Here is a 16776-nt window from a genome sequence, read left to right as displayed (position 1 = left end):
GTAAATCAAAATTCTGTTTTCATGAGTTTAAGACAGAACTGTAGCATGTGATCAGCATAAATCTTTGTGACATAGCAAAATATAATTTAAAGGAAACATTGAGTGACTTTTTTGAGAAAGGGTTGTTTCAATGTCTGGACAGTTCAGCTGAAGGAAACAGATGGAGGGGGACACAGTGTCTCCAACAGCATGCTATTATTGCTTTGTGCAGTTATAAATTTTTGCAAATATCTGGATCCAGTCATGGCTAGTCAGTGATGCTGGCAAGGATGGATCATTGGTTCGACTTGTTCTGATTGCTTTTCCAGAAAGTACAGAACATTTGGCTGTACAAAGAAGCAATCCACGTGAATGTGAATAGGCAGAGACCATCCAATGGAATGCAATTGACCTCCATGAAATTCATTGTAAAACTGCGGTTTTAAAACCTTTCACCGAAGCTCTGTTTCTTTCAACTTTTTAAAATCAATGTGAAAGTGAAAGGTGATTAAATTTAGGAATTTTACTAATCACATTTTAAAGCTTTCTGCATTTGCAGTCATCACCATTACTTGTGGCTGCAAAGAAATACTTCCTTTTGTTTCTCTAGAATATCTCACAAGAAGTTTTAGAAATGTATGGAATGCTTGATTAAATTAAAATGGGTGCAGACAGGGGGTAAAACCTTCTCCCTTAACTCAAACCCTCATACAAATGCTTTTAGGGTTTCATTCGGTTTCAGGGGGTTTATAATACATTTTACTATTTCCCATTTTGTGTTAAATTGCAACATGAGTCACATGGGTGTGGGTGTCTTACTTCCAGCATGATGCTACTATAATTTCAATGAGCAGGCTAACATCATGTTCACTTTGCATTAAAGTGGATGTTAATAGCACACTTTTCTTGATGCTAAGGAACTTTTATTGATTGCCATGCACCATGGAACTTACACCAGTATCTACATGGATTAGGCACCAATTTTCAATTCCCTGCACCACCCATCAGAGCCACCGATCAGTAAAAGAGTTGAAGGCAATTCAAGATGAGTTAATAACACCAGAGACTAAAATCCCCCTGGTCCTAGAAACCAGCTGATTCTAGAGAGTCATTTCTGAATCACGGCATATTATATAGAAAGGTATCCTGCATTTCCTCACTCTGGGCAACTGGTGGTTGACAAACTAGACTCCTCGGTGGCTTCAGTTGGTCAGTGTGCTCAACCCCTGCTCTAGGTACTTGCTCTGTCTCCAGCAATTGCCGCCTGAACTGTGGGTTTCTGTGCTCACTGAATGTACTGCAAAGACACATTAATGACCTCAGTACTAATCCATTAAGATCAAAGGGAGCGTGTCCTTTTATTTCTATAGGACGGGGACTGCATCTCTACAAATGTGAACAGCTTCCCACAAAGTCTAGCATTAGGGAGCAACATGGAACAATTGGATAGAATATGTTTCCTCATGTAATAAAAATTGTGTGCACACGCATATATGACCATATGCACTTGATAAACTTCATTATAATTATATATAAATTCATGGTTCCTCTTTTTTAAATGCTCCACTGCAGAAACTCTGGACCATTAAGTGAAAATTCTGCACCATTAAATTATCTGTGAATTGAAAAGTCACTCTTGATATAGAAACAAACAAACCAATTAGCCTGTCATCCTTAGGCACTTTAAAGAAGAGCAAAGAGCCCCCATTAAATCAATGAGGTCCATCCTAAGGGTTCCACCATTAAGGTATCCCCCGCCCCCCAGTGAAACTCAACATGCCTTTTCTTGCTGCCAGAGAACTAACACCAAGAGAACAAAGGATCTGGTTAATGAAGCACCAAGAGGGCATATAAACTAATGCAAGAATTCGGAATTTATTCACACTATTGGGTGAAGGTTAATAACTGGCATACAGTATCAGTGCAACACTACCAAATCTTTACATTATTTAAAAACCTGATAGAAGACAAATAGCTCTGGTTATTTAGAGGTGAAAGGCTATCTGGATATGGCTCAATTTTTCTCGGGCAAAGAAGATTTATGAAACAGGGCTACTAGAAAACAATAATGAATAAGACAGCCCTTGTAGGTGTCCAGAACCCACAGTTCTGTTGGTGTCACATCTTGTTCATCACTTAAATTTGTCTACATTTATTTTTAGAGGGCAAAATAAATCTGCAGAAAACCAGAATATCTACAGAAAGGAAACAAATTCTGTAGCTATCAGTGTTTAGACCTTATTGACATTCTCTAAACTATTTAACGCTGCTTAATTTGAATACTTTACTCAATATCTGGCTGATGCCTTGGTTTTCTTTTTAAAACTTTGTGCAAGTTTTGAATTTTATCTAACAAGCTTAAATAAAATTAACAAACGCTACATATGTCTGGCACTATTGTCATTTACTATAGCAAGATACAGAACATCTAGAAATTTAAAGCTATCTCTTACTACCTTTATAAACTCCAGGTCAGAATTAGCCTCATTGGTAGATGTGAGCCAGGTATTATTTCCCACTTTTATTCTATTTACACTGAGAACTATACTAATTTCACACACAGGGCAATCACAATAACAAATAAGGGCTTATCCATACTTACCTTTTGCCTTGCTCTTTCCAGGCACAGGTCCACACGTAAAAGCTCTACATTTGAGTGTGTGTGGTTTTTTGTTTTGTTTTTGCCCCAGAGCTTTCCCTGTGAAAACCTATTCTTTAGTGCTCAATCAGAGCAATCATCAATTTGGGTTTTCTACAGATTGCCATTTGCTCCGATTGAACTTTAAGGAGTGTGTTTTCATGGGGAAAGCTCCAGAGCCCCCCCCCCCGAGTGTTCAGACACGGAGCTTTAAAACACAGACAGTGCCTGGAAAGAGTGGAGTAAGAGTAAGTACGGAAAAGCCCTAAGATAAAGATTCTGCTTTTCACAAGTATCTTGCCCTTCCCTAGGAATTCAGAATAGTGTACATGAGACTATCCCTCAAAATCATCTTGCAGTATGATTAGGCTGAGGGAAACTCACTTGTCCAAGCCTCAGCTATACCAGAGACAGAATTAAACCCAGGTCTACTTAATTTCCAGATCCATTACTCCACGGTGCTGTTGACTAATATATTACTAGAGGAAATGCACATCACAAATGAAATGATAACTAATGGACCTCAGTCAGGAGTTAACATGCATATTATTTAATGTGCAACATCAAAGGGCAATGAATTATACTAATACTTACAGTAGCATGTTCCCCTGAGTGGATTACCAAGGTATCTGTTTTCAGAGTCACAACTGTAGAAGAGAAAAGAAATAATCTGAGAATTATCAAATAACATAGCTAATTAAACATTTTTGTATGAATGTAATATTTTGGCAATTAAGCTTACATAAGAATTTATTTAATTTCCCCCAGAAAATAAAGTGTGTTTTTTGTTATTATTTATTCCATCTATAGCAGCAGACGGGGCTCATCAACCTGACAAGGTAGTCCATCTAGCAGAATAAAAACTCTTGAGAGATACCTTCAGAAGAAGAAAAGGCTAAAGAGTAAACCCTATACAAATCTAGAGTGGAATCCTTAAGATGGTTGAATGGCGCCTTGTCTGCCTCCTTCCAGCAACTCCTACAGACAAGGTGATGCCAAAAGTAGTGCTCTGCTTTCCTTTGGACCACATCAATAAGGCTGAGAGGGGGTCTTATTTTGTCATCTGGGCAGCTCCAGGACCTCCATACACACTGCCCAGGCTTGTGCCCTGGGGAGGTCACTTTGGTGCTGCTAATGCAGTAGTTTGACTTCACCCCTGTAGGTGCACTCCACTGTCTCTCAAGACAGATGGATGTTAACAATTCATTTATATTCTGTCTTTCCTCCAAGGAGTGGAGCTTAAGTCGACATCCTTGCTTCTCACCCCTCTCCCCTTGAGGACTCACTCACAGCAACCCCTCCCCAGTGAACAGGGCCCAAACAGAAACACTGACTGGTGGGAAAGTCTGCCCACCAAAGTGGCCGGCTTGGGGAATCCCCCAACTGTTGGCCAACTGTCCAATGTTGCTCCCTGTGCCACGCTGCAACCACTCCCTACCCCGTTACTGTATGGGGATTTGAACATGAGGACTCCTGCCACTAACTATTGCAGCACACTAGCTCTTGCAACATTCATCTAATAATGGTGATTTAAAAGCTATATAAGCAAATGCAATAAAGAACTACAATAGTCATCAAGGCAGTATATAACAAAACCAGAAGCTAAAAGATCCCTCTCATGTAAGAAAGAATCTAGTAACTTGTACAGTGGTACCTCGGGTTACATACGCTAAAGGTTACATACGCTTCAGATTACAGACTCCGCTAACCCAGAAATATTACCTCGGGTTAAGAACTTTGCTTCAGGATGAGAACAGAAATCGTGCAGCAGCGGTGCAGCGGCAGCAGGAGGCCCCATTAGCTAAAGTGGTGCTTCAGGTTAAGAACAGTTTCAGTTAATAACAGACCTCCAGAACGAATTAAGTTCTTAATCCGAGGTACTACTGTATTTCCTAATACAAAGCTGACTTTCCAGTTTAATTCACCTTCAGTACTCAAATACTGTCTTTTGACAAGAGGAAGTAAAAATGAAGAAAACATTTCATCTTAGCATCTGTCCTTGGAAAACTGATGAAAAGTATTGTTGAAGATAAAATAACTAAGCATACTGAAGAACAAGCCATGCTGAAGCAGAGCCACTGTAGATTTTGCAAGAGCCAGTCCTGTCTCACTATCCTATTAGAGTTCTTTGAAGCATATAGATACAGGGGATCCAGCTAACATAGCATGCATGGACTTTAAAAAAGGCACCTCACTAAAGACTCCTGAGACAGCTTAGCAGTCATGGAATGAGAGGAATGGTCCTCTTGTGGATCAGGAATTGACAGCACAAAACAGAGAGTAAGAATATGGAAAGCAGCTGAAAAAGTGTGGACGAGCCTTTAGGTACCACTGAAGCTGAAGCCCACCTGTTTGTGTCTTTGGGCAGGAAAGAGCTAAGCAAAAACATGCTTGCCTTGCATATGCAGGTATGGGTGCCTTGGCTTATCCCAAAGCTTTAGAAGCATCCCACACTTAGGTCTCCAAGAATATGAAAATGCATAGAGGTGGGAAGGTGAATTTATCTCTATTTTCATTATGTACCTCTGTGTTGTTCATCTTAATACTGTACATCCCCATCAAATACATAGTAGTTATTACACTCATTTTATTCTAAAAGTATGTGAAAGATTAGCATAGAATGATTTTATGTAATAGCACAAAATATATCATCAGCGACATTTTTAAAATACAACCTGAATCTTTTATTCAGGGTTTTTGTTATATGTTTAACTATTTTGTCTTCTATATGTCTCAAACAGCTCATTTGTTTATCTTCAAGGTTTGAAAAGGCAGCATAATAGTAAGTGAAGACTTCTATAGAATCAAGAAACCCCTAAATGAGCCCATTAGTGGGGCTATACTAGACTAAGAACTTTAAAGTCATTATACATCCTCCTTTACATTTCTTTACTTTGTAATGCCATCACTTATGATTAGAGTATACATATTTTATACAGCAAAATCAATTTGCTGGTAATAGCTCACTTTTCACTACAACAATAAACTCAGTTGCACCAATTTTTTATTTTGCTATCTTCAGCTGCAATACTTTAGCAACTGCAAATAATATATGATGTATTCCTTACATTTTGTTTGCAAAAATGAATGACAGATATTTGTTTTCATAGTTGTTTTGATAGTAGAATCTACCACCATCTTTCAAACCTTTATTTTTTTTTATTTTTTTATTTTTTATTTTTGCAGAGATAACCCTCCCTCACCTCTGTTAAAAGATGAATACAAGCACAAACTAGTAGTCTCTCTACTTTTGCTTGCTTATATTGTGGAACTTCCATGATAGACAAGAATTGGTTTTGAAAATTTGTAGCTAGCAACAATATAGCGCACAGAATATATTCTCAATATCACATTCATTCATTCATTCATTCATTCATTCATTCATTCATTCATTCCCAAGTGAGCAGGAATACAACTCTTTCATTGTGTACATATGCTAGACATATTCACCTGGTATCATCATCATTATCCTTTAAATGTCAAGTTGGTCCTGTTTTTTTGAGTTTTCAAAAGCAATTAACTTATCTATTTGTTTATTTCTGCTCTTTTACACGTTGTCTTGTTTATTTAGGAAATTTGTAAAAGTCCTCAAAGAGGCTAACAAAAGGCATATAAAATACAGTAAAATACTCTTGTCAAAATACCGTCAATAAAAAGCTGCAAATACAAGACAAAACCTTGGAACTAAAGGTGTAGTTGCATGAACAGAAGTCATTTCCATTTGTGCAAAGAGGGTTCCCAATTTTCAGCAATACCCCGTTTCTGCTGCAAAGCTCTTGCCACATGCTATGCTGTTCTAGAGGGTCCACCAGCCTCCAAGAGCAGATTTTCAGGTTGTGCAGGTGACAGAAGAAAGGTGTGTGTGTGTGTGTGTGTGTGTGTGTGTGTGTGTGTGTGTGTGTAGCTAGCTCTTGAACAACACTTCACAGAACTCTACCACTGCCAGAATTTATTCCAAAGTCACATTTCTGGATCCAATTCAACATAAATTTGTAGCAGTAGCAGAATTAAAACTAATCAAATACCTCTGAAGATAGGAAGGCCCCTTCTGTTCAAATGGGTAGGAAATTGGCTCCAGAGCAAAATAATTAAACTCTGCCAGACTTGCTGTATTGTTGAGGTTGGGGACTGGCTATGCAGCTTTACTCACCTCCTAGACCTTGGCCACTAACTTACATTGCTACAGCACTTAGATTTTGATCTCACTGTCCAGACCACAGAGCACCTAGCCCTGACACTCTGTTACAGAGTTAGAAGAAAAGCTCTAAAAAATCCCAGCTGTGAAAGTGTACAGGTTCAGGGCTGCGGATAAGCATGTGGATAGGAAATTTAAAGACCGATTTCCCACACTGTGCTGTTGACCTGCAGCACTTCCTCTCCATCACCACTTCCCTGTCCAGTTAGCACTTTAAGGCATTATGGGGGCTGCCAGTTTCCTTGAGCTCACAACTTGAATGTGACTAGTTATAGGTAGAAAATTAAACATATAAATCAGTGATCATTTGTCCTAAATGGCACTAATGAAATACTACTACTGCTTTGGCATGATACCAAAAAGTACATTTCCAAGGACAAATGCAACAGCATTTTTAAAATATTAACAAAATCTCTAGTTTGTTCCAATAATACCCAGTCTGTCAAACTCATTACCCTTCTGTCGACTGGCTATTAATAGTTATTCCTTAATATCTCTCTGAGTCCTTCTTGGGAGGTCAATATATAGGCCAGAAGAAAACAAATTGATGCATGTTTCATGCATACAAGGTGGTCACTATACCAACACCCTGTTTTATTTTCAACATATTTTCCATTTGGTTGGTTAAAGGACTGAGGCTTTTAACTACTCACTTGCATTTAGCATTGTAACATTATTTACTTGTAGTAACTAAGGTAAAACAAGTAGTGAGATACTGTGAATTTAAACAGCGTAAATTGATGGGATTTGTCAGATGACAATGTTGTCATTTGACAAATAGGCAGAATGTATGTCTTCTGTTGACGGGTGTCAACAGAATTTAGAATGGAAATCTTTATATCTATGTTGCAGAGATTATTTTTATTACTTTAAACATTCACACCCCACCTTTACAGAATGAATCCAAAAACGTTAACATCATAACTTACCAATTTTAAAAACAATTTGATAACAGTCTCCAGAAATGTAACATGTAACCATGAAAATAAGCTGGCTTTCAGAGGGACAATGTCAGTTTAAAAGTTATGCTTGAAAGTCTTATTTAAACATCCAGTATATATATAGTATTGAATATTTTATGAGTTCCTGAGAAAAAGGTATTGCTTTGTCCCTTAAGTGATTATTGAGAACCCCATGATTCCATATGCTCCCAACATACAGGAGATCCAAATCAGGATGCTTGTTTTTTTGGTCCCGAGCTCTCACGACAGCCAGCTGACTCACACCAGAGCATAGGACCAAAAACCAGGAGATCCCTGGGTACAACCATAAGCCAAGAATGGCTTCTGTAATTCCGGGATGTCCTGCTTAAATCGGGATGGTTGAACAGTATATGATCAGTTCAGGGGTTATTCAAACCAACTGCCATAAACTCCAGCTGAATGAAACAGCCAAAGAATCAAGCACAGCATCTGTATTTCTCAGGCACGAGCTGCAGGAATTTTAATATTATGCTAACTTATTTGTGATCCTGCAGTATCTATTCTCTTATCTATAATAGTTCATAGATCTATATAAAAAGAAATGTGCCCTAATGTGAAACCTGGATAGATTCCAAGCTACTTTGCCACACTAATATCATCTACTCTAAATAATCAAGGTGCCCCTTGGCCTTTCAATTCCCTTAAGCATACAGTACTTAAAAAGTGTAAGGTATAAAGTTTAACAGTTTTAGCTGGGAATTTCTAATAAAGGAAGAAGGAAGGTCTATGAATTCTTTCCATATGGTATATGCAGCAGACAACAGCATCACACATCATTTTAATCAACAGTATGCAGATGTAATCTCAGAGCCTTTGTCTATAATCTTTGAGATTTCTTGGAGAACAGGTGAGGTCCCTGCAAACTGGAGGTGGACAAATGTTGTCCCCATCTTCCAAAAGGTGAAAAAAGTGAGCTTGATATGATACCAAGGAAAGATCCTTAAACAGATAATTCAGCAGTCGGTCTCTGAGCACTTAGAAAAGGATGCTGCGATTACTAAGACATACCATAGGTTTCTCAATAACAAGTTATGCGAGATGATTCTCATTTCTTTTTTTGATGGAGTTACAAGCTTGGTGGATCAGGGGAATGCTGTGGACATGGTGTCTCTTGATTTCAGTAAGGCTTTTGACAAATGTCCCCCCATACTATTCTTGCAAGGAATATCTTGTGAGGAATTTACCACTGGTAAAATGTGGGCTGAACGAGGTAACTGTTACGTGGCTTTGTAGTTGATTAACTGACCGAACCCAAAGAATACTCATTAATGGTTCCTTGTCATCCTGGAAAAAATGGGACAAGTGGGGTGGCACAGGGTTCTGTTCTGGACCCATTGTTGTTCAACATCTTTGCAAATTATTTGGATGAAGGAATTCAGGGGATGTTCATCAAATTTGTAGATGACACTAAACTGGGAGGGGTAGCTAATGCTGCAGACAGAATCGGGATTCAAAATGACCGTAACAGATTGGAGAGCAGAGCCCAAACTAACAAAATAAATTTCAATAGGGGCAAGTGTAAGGTTCTGCACTTAGACAGGAAGAACCAGCTGCACCAGTATAAGATGGGATACCACTGGCTTGCTGCTGTACATGTGAAAAGAATCTAGGGGTCTTGGTGGACCACAAACTTAACGTGAGTCAACAGTGTGACGCACACAGCAAAAAAAGCTAATGCTATTATAGGCTGCATCAACAGAAGTACAGTGTCCAGATCAAGGAACGTAATAGTACCATTCTTTTCTACCTTGCTCATAACACACCTGGAATCCTGTGTCCAATTCTGGGCACCACAATTTAAGAAAGATGTTGACAAGCTAGAACATGCACAGAGGAGGGCAACCAAGATGAACAAGGGTCTGGAAACCAAGCCTTATGAGGAACGGTTGAAGGGGCTGAGTATGTTTAGCCAGGAAAAGAGGAGACTGAGAGGTGATATGATAATCCTCTTCAAATATCTGAAGGGCTGTCACATGGAAGAGGGAACAAACTTGTTTTCTCTTGCTCTGGAGGGTAGGACCTGAACCAATGGCTTCAAGTTACAAGAAAGCAGATTCCGATTAAACATCAGGAAGAACTTTCTGACAGTAAGAGCTGTTCAACAGTGGAATGGTTTCCCTTAGGAGGTTTGTATTCTCCTTCATTGGAGGTTTTTAACCAGAGGTTGGATGGCCATCTGTCATGGCTGCTTTAGCTGACATTTCTGCATGGCAGAGGCTCACTAGATTATCCTTTGGGTCCCTTCCAACTCTACAATTCTTTGATTCTATGAATGAATGCATCAGATGTGAGGAACATGCTGTCCTACAGATGTTACTGGACCACAACTCTCATCATGCATGATCAGTGGCCAAGTTGGTTAGGGCAGACAGGAAATAGAAATCATCCAGAGGACCACAGTTTCCCATCCCTTGCATAAATCAACAGCAAAACTTTCCTTGGTTTTCCACACATGTAGACATGTAAGAAAAGGTGATCTCTAGATAAGAGAGTATAGAATTCAACACTTCACTTAGCACAATCATTAGCTTTTCCCCAAGTCTATGTCTATCCTCACTGCTTCCTTCTTTCCTTTACCTTCCCCTTCTGTTTCTTACCCCAAGGAAGTGAATAAAAGATACGAATCAATGTCAAAAATCAAATTCAACCATTATGTTAAAGTATACAGCTGTCCAGTAGCAAAATCTGTATTTCTGGCTGAACAATCCATGTTCTCTAGTAAATAATTCAGTATTACAAAAGTCCTGGATTTTCTTTTCTTTCTTTTTTCTTTTCTTTTTTCTCATTTATTTATTTATTTATTTATTTAACCAGAAAAAAACACACAAAAAGAACACAAATACCAAATTACACACAAATTACAAAAATAACCATAGACACATAATTTTCTTGGCAAACAATAAGACATCTATTGGTCTTAACACTAAAGACCCAACTTCCCGTCTATTCCATATTTCAAATTCATATTACGTATTGCCAATACATATTTTTTCATAATTAAACTTATTCTCAATAAATCTAATTTCTTCTATCTACCTAGCAACTATCACTGAAGTTCCTCGAATGCTGCAACAGAATTTAAACTACTATATTTATTTTTCAGATATTCTTTGAAAACCTCCCATTTAGAAACAAATTCCTGTTTGGATTTATTCTTTATTTTTTCTGATAAACCATCTAATTTGGCATATTCTGTCAGCTTTTGGATCCAATCTTGTATAGAGGGGATTTCATTACAGTGGTGCCCCGCAAGACGAATGCCTCGCAAGACGGAAAACTCGCTAGACGAAAGAGTTTTCCGTTTTGGAGGTGCTTCGCAAAACGAATTTCCTATGGGCTTGCTTCGCAAGACGACAATGTCTTGCGAGTTCCTGCTGTTTTTTTTTTTTTCCTTTCCCCCCTCTTTTTCTAAGCCGCTAAGCCGCTTATCAGCTGATCCGATCAGCAGATAAGCCGCTAAAAGCCGCTAAAAGCCGCTAATAGCGCTAATCCACTAATCCGTCAATGGGCTTGCTTTGCAAGACGAAAAAACCACTAGACAAAGAGAATCACAGAACAGATTCTTTTCGTCTTGCGAGGCACCACTGTACTCTTCCATTTTGCTGCGATCAAAACTCTTGCTGCCGCCGTCGCATATAAAAAGATACCCTTCCTCTTTTGTGGAATATCCAAATCTGTTATTCCCAGGAGGTAGGCCTCTGGTTTTTTATTGAAAGAGATCTTTAGCATTTTTTGCAGTTCTGCATGTATACTCTCCCAGAATACCTGTATTTTCCTACATATCCACCACATATGGTAGAATGTTCCTGAGTCTCCGCATCTCCAACAATTACTTGACACATTTTTATACATTTTTGAAAGTTTCCATGGTGTTAGATACCATCGATGTTGCATTTTTTGAAAGTTCTCTCTAATTGTGTAACAGTTTGTGAATTTTCAATTGATCTTCCATAAATTTTCCCATTGGGCCATGGTTATTGGATGGCCAAAATCCTGGGACCACCTCACCATTGCCACTGTTACCTCCTCCTGGACAGTCAAGGAGGAGTCGGTAAGTTTTAAAAAGAGTTTTTCTTTTAGAGTTTACAAGATCAGATTCGAATCGGGAAATTTCTGCTGAGAACCCCTTTTGTTTGTCAGATTTAAATTTTTCAAATAACTGATGGTATTGGAACCAGTCTGAAATGTGTTCTCTTATCTCCTCAAAGTTTTTTAATTTTATTTGGTTATCCTCATTTTTTAGAAGTATTTTATATGTTGGCCAGCTTTCCTGAGTCTTTTTCCGTTTTACTGCTATGGCTTCTACTGGAGAAGTCCACCACGGGACTTTAGGCTCCACCAGGTCTTTATATTTTTCCCATAAAGTCCTGGATTTTCACATCCCTCTGTTGTAGTAGTTCATACAAGATACTACAAGTCCAACAAATATTTGCTAATTTTGCCCCACAGATACACACAGAGATTGTTAAAATAAGAATTATTGTATGTTAATGTATTTCTAGAGGACAAAGGATCAATCACTGGACAAATCATTATGAAGAAAATGTTTTCAACCAAGTTTCTAAATGATATGATTAAAAATGTAACACAAAATGAGTCAGAGTATCTTTTTCCAGACACACTAAACCAAACAGCAAGCAAGACACAAAACACAGATTTGGAATGAAATATTTATAAGAGGTTTCAAAGAAGTAAACATAATAAATACGTTTAAAATGACATCCAACTATTATCCCAATTTATGTAAATTGTGACAATGCATTTTAAATAAGCATTTCAAAAACAAATCACCAGGAAACTTTCAAGTATTGCTCTAGAGCTAGTATCTTTTAGCATATTATTGTTCAAGATGGTCTTTCATTTGATTCTGTGCATCTTCCTCTCTGCCTACTTCGTAATAGCTATGGCTCATGATGAGGCACTTTGGCATCACTATTATATAATGTTTCTCCTTGATGTTGAAATTTCCTCTTCAGCAAATGAAAATTAGAGTATCTAAGTGCTGCAATATAAAGATTCCTAAACTGGCTGCTGGGGAAGCTAATTTGCAAGTGCTAAAAATCAATCTTTCAGATATTGATACATAAAGTAAGCAGTAGCCTACAGAAAACAGTAGGCTCCATTTTGTGTTGTCTCACTGGCTTACCTCATTAGCAAGAAATATGAACATGGCTTATATTTAACAAGGATTCCCCAGAATTCCTCTAAGCTCAGTTTTGATAGTTCCCATTTTCACTGATACAGTATAGTCCTAGAAGATGCACAAGTTGCAGTGGATATTGTGGGGAGAGGGCCTTCTCAGCATTGGTGCCCATGAGTAGAACCTCATTTGTGGAGTGGCTAGGAAGACTCCCTTTGGTGCCTACCTTAATAGCATTTCAATGCAGGCCAAAGATCATTTCATTTTCCTAAGCCTTTTAAATGTGAAAAAATTAATTCTGTTTTTATGATGCTTTTTAAAAAATCTGCTACTTTTAGATTTTATTGTAATACTACATTCTTTTTACATTTATTTACGTATGGGTTATGCAGGAATAAACTAACTAGGTCCCCAGGTTAGTGGGTACACCTCTCAATAGGTACGAATCTTGTCATCCATTGTTTTCATCCTCTGTTATTGTTGTTATAATCCTCTATGTCATATTATATTTACTTTAAACTAGACAGAAGATGCCGCAGGACATTGCTTGGATCTCCCAACTTTTTGGATGGAGAAGCACAGGGAAGGTCCAATTTTGATTGGGAGAAGTGGAGTTTGATCTGTTCCTCCTTGAAAGTGGAATATATCTACACATACTATAAAGGGCAGCATTCTTCTTCTTTGGCAAGTGATAGATTGGGGAAATGGTGTGAGGAGGAAGAGCTTAACTACCCATCTCCCACACTGCCAATGTTCTAATAAAGAGTGGAGCCTATTGCAGTTGTTATAAACTAAAAAGAAGTCAATTGTGGTTCTCCAGCATCACAACTGTTTGATCCCAGACAATCAATGGCAACACCGAGCTAAATCTTATCCATCAACAAAGACAATATTTCCAATGGATCATACAGCTGCAAGCATCTGGTGTGGGGCAACTCACTCACAGGCTTGTCATTGTGGGCAAAGTTTGTCTAAGGAAAAGGCCCTAGTAATACAGAAACATTTTGCAGACTTTGTTGCATTGGGCAGTAAGCCACACACAAATCCAGAGTGGAGTCCTTAAGGCAGGTGGATAGTGTCTTGTATTGTCTCCTTCTGGCAGCTCCTGCAGTCAAGCTGGTGCCAAATATATTTCTTTCTTTTCCTTTGGACCACATCAATAAGGCCAAGCCGGGGGGGGGGGTGTCGTCTGGGTGGCCCAGGACCTCCATACATACTGCCCTGGTGAGGTCACTTTGGTGCTGCAAACATAGCAAAGTCAATGCAGGAGGCAGCAGTTATGAGTTATAAGCTCAACTTGAATGGAATACGGTACAAGTGCTATGGGTTGTCTTTGTTGGTGGGAGAAATCATTGTGTCTCACTGGTCAGGTTAATAATAATAACAGTAATTTATTTATACCCTGCCCATCTGGCTGGGTTTCCCCAGCCACTCTGGGTGGCTTCCAACAGAATATTAAAATACTATGATTCATCCAGTATTAAAAGCTTCCTTAAACAGGGCTGCCTTCAGATGTCTTTTAAAAGTCTGATAGTTGTTTATTTCTGTGACATCTGATGGGATGGCATTCCACAGGGTAGGCGAGACTACTGAGAAGGCCCTCTACCTGGTTTCCTGCAACTTCACTTCTCGCAGTGAGGAAACCACCAGAAGTCCCTTGGCGCTGGACCTCAGTGTCCAGGCAGAACGATGGGGGTGGAGACGCCCCTTCAGGTATACTGGGCCGAGGCCGTTTAGGGCTTTAAAGGTCAGCACCAACACTTTGAATTGTGCCCAGAAACGTACTGGGCACAATCAGCCTTAAGCCTTGCAGCCGCCAGTCAATAAAGTGTTGACCCACCACTGTCCACCTGCTTCAGTGGGTGCTTGGAGCTCAGAGTATCACTTGACAAGAGGACTGAACTACTGCACCAGCAAAACAGAAAAGAAACCAATCTTCTTTCACCTATCAAGCTGGAACATCAGGACCATGTGTCCTGACTTGTCCACTAACCTGTGGCAGGTCAACAACTTTTCTGAACCGTAGGCCCAACAGAGGGCTTGTGGGAGTGGTTAGGTGCAGGTATACAGAAGAATGATGCCTCAAACACCAGAGTGATCAATTCTAGTGCTTTATTAAAGAATGGTATAGACTTACAGCCTGCCAGGTCTCCTAGGTATTACATGTGTAGAAGATGGCCATCACTGGTGAAAACGCTTAACATTGACATTGCCACTGTAGAGAGGACCAGAGTCACTTTGACTGGCAGCCTCTGAGAGAAGAACTACACCTTTTTCTGGCACAGAGGACATCCAGAAGAACCATGTATCCATGGCGTAGATTTCACAGTAAAGAACTCTCTTCTGTCTGCAATAGAAGCAACTGAGGGCTCAAAACATTTGCTTTTCCTCTGCCTCTCAACCACCTCCAGTCCAGTTAACATCTCAAGCTTCTACACACAACTCTGAACTGAGCTTGTGTCTGCCTCAATCAGTCTACCTAGTCCCTTTCTTTTTGCCTTCACTGTATGATTGTTGAAACACCTGAAACTTCTAAACACATCATAAATAACAGGCTCTAAGGACACTTAAAGACTTTTATCTTTATTTGAATTAAATTAGTTCTGCATGCCAAAATCAAAACCAGAGCCATGTCATAATAATACAAGCTCTTCCTAAGCCAAACATATTAACATCTATTTTTAGTAGTTGTATTTAGACATTTACTTTTTCTTTCCCCCTTTTTAAATAAAAAAAAGTATAAAACTGTTAGCTCTGAAGTCACACAAGTACAGCAATGCTGTAAAACAGCTTTACTTGTTTTCAGCTCAGTTGCATTGCACTGGCCTTTTTAAAAGGACTTGCTTTATTCACAAGCACTTTTCTTTGCAAATGCAGCCCTTCACGTTCCACTCAATCCTGCTGTGGAAGCCCCCCCCCCCAACTTTCAGAAGCAGATAAATGGGCAGTGAAAAGAACTGTAGTGGAACCCCCTACCCCCACTTCACCCCCACATAAAAGCCTTCTTGCATCTAAAAGCTTCCCGGTCCAGGAGTTTAGCTTCAAAAACCACCTTCAAAACAAAGATATGCAATAATAATAATAATAATATTTGGAATGTAACAAAGTGCACTCTGAGTTAATGCCACCTCAAGCACTGTCTCCAGTGATGGATGAGGACTACTATATAGGAAAACAAATATTTTGTATAAAATCAGTAGTGAAATAGCTGAAGGGGAAATTGCTTCTGGGAAAGGAAAAGCTCTCTTGGCAAGTTCTGCATGAAAACATTCCAGAGAATCCACTCTATCATTATTTAATGTTTGCAGAATATTCTACAACCACACAACAAACTCTTCTTTGGTCTGGTTTACATAGCAAGTGTTTGAGCTTTTGTTTTAAGAGCTGTCAGATTAATGTGTTCATGTATATATTCTCAATAATATCATTCAGGGGCGAAATCATTTTCTTTCATCCTGCTAAAGGATGTAGCAGCTTTGAACACAAGTTAATTTTTAATGTAAGAACATGTTCTTCATGCTTACAATTTAATATTACTTGTTTCCAGGGGCAGTATGTTCCATTTTGCTGCCTGAGGCAAAATGTGAAGGTGTCACAATTCTGCCACCCCCACGAAGCCTCCTTTATCTAGGTTACGCAGCGGAAACCAGAAATCTCACAGGAAACTGCCACCACTGCTGATGCCACTTCTCCACAACTGTAGAGTCTGCGGGTTGGGTGGGGCACCTACAAGCGGCGCTAACTTGTAGGCTTCTGCCACTTGAGGCGGTTGCCTCAGACTGCCTCATGGGCTAACAGGCTCTGCTAGATAGCATGCCAGAATATGCACATGTTAAACAGT

General features: G+C 39.1%; 1 protein-coding gene across 3 annotated transcripts in view; it reads right to left on the bottom strand.

The window, feature by feature from the left end:
• The window catches only part of ATRNL1 (attractin like 1), a 503197-nt gene that overhangs the window by 314444 nt on the left and 171977 nt on the right, over positions 1–16776 (bottom strand). For all 3 annotated transcript variants that reach the window (XM_081192831.1, XM_081192833.1, XM_081192832.1), the window contains exon 21: positions 3212–3264. In XM_081192831.1, coding sequence (XP_081048957.1) covers positions 3212–3264 — 53 coding nt within the window. The remainder of the gene's footprint in view (positions 1–3211; positions 3265–16776) is intronic.

The sequence above is a fragment of the Podarcis bocagei genome (assembly GCF_964188305.1).
Source record: "Podarcis bocagei genome assembly, chromosome: 4".
Classification (NCBI taxonomy): domain Eukaryota; kingdom Metazoa; phylum Chordata; class Lepidosauria; order Squamata; family Lacertidae; genus Podarcis; species Podarcis bocagei.
The sequence above is the reverse complement of the archived record's forward strand: the minus strand, read 5'-3'. Positions and strand labels throughout refer to the sequence as shown.